The sequence below is a fragment of the Ursus americanus genome, chromosome 27 (assembly GCF_024610735.1).
Source record: "Ursus americanus isolate L20-20 chromosome 27, mUrsAme1.1.p, whole genome shotgun sequence".
Classification (NCBI taxonomy): Eukaryota; Metazoa; Chordata; class Mammalia; order Carnivora; family Ursidae; genus Ursus; species Ursus americanus.
In genome coordinates this window covers 20,155,762-20,161,761 of record NC_142153.1, presented here as the reverse complement: position 1 = coordinate 20,161,761, position 6,000 = coordinate 20,155,762, and the positions used below count along the sequence as shown (strand labels likewise).

At 44.8% G+C, this 6,000-nt stretch overlaps 1 protein-coding gene across 2 annotated transcripts in view; it reads left to right on the top strand.

Annotated features, from left to right (window-relative positions):
• Window positions 1-3,880: 3,880 nt before the first annotated feature.
• The window catches only part of MICU3 (mitochondrial calcium uptake 3), a 104,954-nt gene continuing 102,834 nt past the window's right edge, over window positions 3,881-6,000 (top strand). Inside the window, exon 1 of one of the 2 annotated variants that reach the window (XM_045779358.2) lies at window positions 3,881-4,506. In XM_045779358.2, coding sequence (XP_045635314.1) covers window positions 4,117-4,506 — 390 coding nt within the window. In that variant the 5' untranslated portion in view covers window positions 3,881-4,116. The remainder of the gene's footprint in view (window positions 4,507-6,000) is intronic. The other variant, XM_045779359.2, reaches the window with a different exon arrangement.

Here is a 6,000-nt window from a genome sequence, read left to right as displayed (position 1 = left end):
CCAAATACATAAGAAAACAAGTTCCTGCCACCAAATGAGGGACAAAAATGGCAAGAATTGAACAGTGAGACACTGTCAGCTGGAGCCAGGGAATCATATGAAGTCAGAGATTCTATAAATCAGACTGGACAGATGTAATGGTCAAAGTGAGTTTATTGCTTGTCTTGAAGTTAAAACCTTAAATGTGTACAACCGGCAGCTTGGTTGTTGTCACCGGTGAGATATGGAGTAACAAAAAGGGAACTGTCAGGCTCAACTCACTGACCTTCAGCCATGGATCATCCTGGAATTCCTCAGAGTACCAAAAGAACCTGATGAAACCCTGTTGCTTTAAGGCTCTAAGTCCAGCAGGATCATGACAAAATATGATATGTATGAGGATGGCTTCAAATCACAAAATCACAAAATTTGTTCCCAAATCAACCCTTCTCCACGACCACATTCTGTCTCGGATCCTTCCTTGCCAACCCCTTGCTTTCTCCTTCTGGCCTTCCATTTGATTTAATTCCATTTCCAGATGTGCTGTTTGTCTTATCAGCTCCTTTAGCCTCTGATAAACTACTTTATCTCCTTGTCTCCTGAATCACCTTCCCATCTTGGCCTCTTCCCCTACAACAATTAAAAATTCCCTTCTTCATTTAATAAACATTTACTGGGGTCCTACTATGTGCCTGCAGCAGGGCTAAATACACACTTTGGCTTAATGGAGCTTAGGCACAGCTTAGTTTTGACAAAGGGAGAAGGGCAGGGGACAAACCATTTTCAGTCTCTCTTTAGGGGTGGAAGACAGTCAAAATAAAAACCGGCCCTCAGTGCCTTGGGTAACTTGTTTTTCATAGCCCTGGATGCTGAAGAATTGAATTTTAGACTCCCAGTGGCTAGCCCTATAGAGACAAAAGACCAAGAAAAAGCTGTAACCCCAGAGAATACCTCTTCCCCATCACTTTCACTTTCTCCTTTGAATTTGCCAATTGTACCCTAAGGAAGGCAGTGCTGAAGATGGGGACAATGTTTATGACAACTTTCCCAAGAGAGAAGGGGCTTGTTGCAGCCTTGCTCTTTGGCTGGTAGTTCCTTCTGTTGGAATTGAGTGCACCTGCTGGTAGGGAACTCATGTGCCCTGATGTAGGGCCTTAGATATACTAGCTCATTTTTTTTTTTAAGATTATACTTATTTATTTGAGAGAGAGAGAGTAAGCAAGAGTAGAGAGCACGAGGTGGGGGAGCAGCAGAGGGAGAAACAGACTCCCCTGCCAAGCAGGGAGCCCAAAGCAGGACTTTATCCCAGAACCCCAGGATTATGACCTGAGCCAAAGGCAGAAGCTTAGCCAACTGAGCCACCCAGGTGCTCTGTTCCTTTTAATAACTACTCAAGATTCTGGTGCTCAGCTTGAGTAACAGAGTTTTGTTAAACAAGACATTTCTGCCTAGGCGTGACACATATTACACCTAAATTTCACGTATTCTCAAAAGTCACTTTTTATTTGCAATTTAAAAAGTAGTGAAAAGTTAAAATAGTGAGGTCATTGTATGGAATTTCAACAGGAAAGAAAGCAATTGTAGGGCATTTGTAGGTTTTGAAAAGAGAAATGACACGTGAAAAATGTTCTGAAGTATTTGTATATGTTTTACTGGTATGCTTAGGCATTTTGGTTAATTAGGACCATGGGTTCAGTAGGTGACCACCTATTCGATTTCATTATTTTATAGGAAATTGTGGCCTTCAAAGCATTATAAGGTTATGCAACTAAGATGTAGCAAAACCAAGAGTCCAAATCTTTTGCTGCCTAGTTTATCTCTCTATATTGATAAATATGCTTTCTTGAAAAAACTTCTTTGGCTTGATCCCTGCTGTTGTAAACATTTAAAAATGTTTCAGAGCATTTCTTTTTACTTAGACCATGGTGAACATAAGTGAATTTTTTTTTTGAAGGTATGTACTCTCACTGTGGAATAGGAACTTTTTTGGATATTACTAATGTGTGGGAGAATTGACATAAAAGTTGAAGGAAATTGGACTAAATCTATATTGATCTAATATCTTTAATTTCCAAAAAGTCTCAAATCCCTAATATCATGTTCTCCTATAATTCTTCCTTAGAAATAAACTTAGAAAAATATACAGGTAATAAAGGAATCTGGTTATTTTTATGTAGCTATAATCACAGAGCATCAAATATGAGAAGAAAACAGTATTCTTAAGGAAACTTTGCTTTTAGAGGGAAAGTACTGTGGAAAGTTATAATTAGAATAACTTTTGCATACAGAGAGAGCTTTATCTAAAGCTCTGTGAGTACTTGACAAACCTAAATCCAGCACCTCTCATAGCAGAACTTGGTTTCTAGCCAGAGAAATGACTTGCAGGAGCTGTATTAAATTTATTTAAACTAGAAAGAAAATACATATATATTTGAAGTCTTCTCAGAGAATTTCTGTCATTTTCCTCATCTGTAATATGATGTTATAGTAGTACCTCCTTAATTCTCCTTAGAGCTACTCAGCTTTAAATATACAAGTAATAAAAATTCATCAGTCTGTCCAAGAATTCTGTCATTAGGCCATGTTAGAAATTTATGAGAAAATCCGGAAATTGTGTTCAGTTCAAAGTAAACAATGCCAGAAGAACTGCGTTACATATCCAGAGAATAAGAGTTTCTTTGGGAATACAGAATCTTTCAAAATTCAAAGAAGGCAGGAATGGATAGAATCGTAGCGATAACGCAAGGAGCTAGTCTTCCTCACTGCTGTTAGTGAGGAATGCGAATGACAGGATCTGGGTCAGAAAACCTCATTTTGTTTGCCCTTAGTCCTTATAAGAATAGCCAAAATCAACTGATCTAATTCCCTTGTGACTGTAGCTCAATTGAGACAACCGGATTTTGTTGTTTACACCTAGATCCAGAATATTTTAGGGGATCCTGGCACCATTCCAGAGTATAGAGACCAAAGCTAGCAATACTCAGTGAACCAAAACTGGGCTTATGCGTGGGAAACTGGTAAGAATGTCATACATACTTTCTCATGGAAGGACACTGACAGGGGGGCAAACAAACAGGCATAGCAATAACAAAAATAAAGATGACACAATCACACTTATTTATTTTATATTTCTACCAACAGCATCCCCACAAAAGTAAGGGTATCCTCCAAGACACTTCTGATTTGAATTAAGTGACCACTTAATTTGTATGGTATGGTAATTTTTTAACAAAATATTAATTGTAACTAAAAAACGTTAGCCTTCCCCCATTAAAAGTCTAGAAGCTGTCACTGTGTAGTCAAAACAGCCTTTGACTTAATTTGCCCTCTTTCTGACTTGGGCCACACTTCACCTCCTTTTTGTTTTTTATTTTTATTTTTTTATAAGAGTTTTACAGTTTCTTTCTTTCATTCCTTTTTTTTTTTTTTTTTAAAGATTTATTTATTTGACAGAGAGAGAGAGACACTCAGAGAGTGAGGGAACACAAGTAGGGGGAGTGGGAGAGGAAGCAGCAGGCTCCCAGTGGAGCAGGGATCCCGATGCGGGGCTCCATCCCAGGACCCTGGGATCATGCCCTGGGCCGAAGGCAGACGCTTAACGACTGAGCCACCCAGGTGCCCCCACCTCCTTTTTATTGTACACCTGAAGGTACAATTGCAAATTTTTCGTGACCTTGTGTCAGGGGACGTGACTTTCTTAGAGGGGCACTACTAACGATCCAAAACCCACCCCGCAAAGCAAAGTCGGAAGGGTCAAGTTAGCGGACGGACGCCCGGACACCACCGCACACGAGGGCTCTTTTAAGTTCCGCTGACTTGGCTGTACCCTGCGGTGTTGGGTTCTCGCGCAGTCAGGTGCTGTCGGGGGCAGGCGCAGTTATTTATGACTGCGGGGTTGAGACGCTAGTGCGGAGCGGAGGAGTAGCCGGGCTCCGCCCCCTTCCCCAGGATCTCCCGGTCCGAGACCCCCGGTCGCCCTAGCTGAAGGCCAGCTACAGAGTACCCCGGACCGCACGTTTGTAGGGGTCGCTCTCGGACAGATATCGAGCCTCCGCACACCGACTTCTCGCGAGGTTTCGTTGACACCCCCCCCCCCCCCTCCGCTCCCTGCCAGCCCTGGTGCGGGCAGCTCCCGCAATGGCTGCACTGCGGAGGCTCCTGTGGCCTCCGCCTCGGCTCCCGCCTCCGCCCTACCCTCACCATCCCTTTCCTGGGCCGTGGGGGCGGCCTGCGGGGTTAGCCCTGGGCCCGCCTTGCCGGCCCTTCTCCTGCCGGGAGGAGGAAGAGGGGGCTGTGGCTGAGGCGGCTTGGAGGCGGCGGAGGCGCTGGGGGGAGCTGAGCATCGCGGCGGCGGCCGGCGGTGGTCTGGTCGGCCTTGTGTGCTACCAGCTGTATGGGGACCCTCGGGCCGACTCCGCGCGGGCGCCTGCCCCTGGGCGGCCCTCTGAGAGCTCGACCGGAGAGCCAGAGGACCCGCCCCGCGGCCGGGGTCTGCTTCCCATCCCGGTTGCGGCTGCCAAGGAAACGGTAAGTGCGTGAGCGCGTGCGCGCCCTAGGGCTGGCCCGCAGGTGACGCCCGAGGGTAGGGCAGCCAAGGTGTTCCACCTGAGCGCCAGGAAGGTGTGACAGTCGTGCTGGGTGCGCTTGGGACTGAAGGCCACCGTGACACCAGACACGGGAGGTTGTCGCGGTTGTGATCTCTGCGGCCGCAGATGGGGACCTCCTGTGAGTGAGACCGAGACGCCGGCCAGGCAGTCCAGGGTCTGTTCACCCAGCTGTTGGGAAGACATAGATGATGCTGTCATTGATATATCAGGACCTCAGAGGTTGCTGCAGGTACCACCAATTAACCAAAACCCCAAACCGAGACAAAACAAAACGACCACGAAGAAGTCAAGGGTATAACAGGCAGTAAGTGGAGGGCTGGGTACGTGAGAGATAGGAACGCCCAGGCTAGACCAGATAACAGCAAATTATCCGGGAGGTCCAGTGCGGTAGGATGAGTTTTGAAGCAGTGGTCTGAAGTCTCAAAGGAACGACATTATCGTATAGCAGTTTGTTAGTCCCAAGAGAGTAAATGCCAAAACTGTGTTACTCCCTTATTATAGGTCAGAAGATATCCCCAGATTGGAAACGGGGAAAAGAAAAAAACACAAAAAAAAATCTATTCAAAACAGTATATCCGCCCCCCCCCCCCGCCGCCCCCAAGTCAGAAACTTTTAAGTAAGGAAGATAAGTGAGAAGATGAGTAGGACAGCACAAATAGGAAACTGAATGAGGCTAACTCCTACAGAAGATCTTCGAATGGAAATATTCAAGTATCATTATGCGGCTGATGATAGAAGGTAAAGATGAGGGTAAGGCAAGAGTGAATGGGGCATAATGTTTTTGTCATATCAGTATATTTAGCAGTCATGTAAATGTCTAGGTGTCATTTAGGGAAATTTTCTTCGCAAGACTAAAGAGTGTGAAGGGCTTAGATGACTATAATTTAGAAAAGAGGTAGCTATTCTGTTTTTAACTTTAATGAAACGTATAGATTCTTTATTCTTGGCCGAGATACATATTGGTGGTCTGATGTACGTGCCATCACTTCTTTTGGTGGAGGTCGTTGATGCATTTAAATCAGGGAATCTACTGTACGGACTTCCCAGCAGCAAATTATAAATATATAGCATAAAGTACTTTTATACAATGAATAATTAAAATGCTAGCAGCACATACCCTCAACTTTCATCTCCCACTCTTCTTCTCCCCGCCCCCCATACATTAAATTTGTATCCCCATTGACCGAGACTCAATTTTTCATCAACCATAGTAGATTTGGGAACAGATTAGGAAGGTAGAGAGCATTAAAACAGTATTTTCTTCTTTTTTAGAATTAATTTTACTTTTTTTAAAAAAGATTTCATGCTTGTGCATGAGTGGGGGGAGGGGAAAAGGAAGAGGGAAAGGCAGACACCCGGCTGAGCATGGAACCCCCACTGAGGGCTCCATCCCAGGACCCCAAGATCATGACCT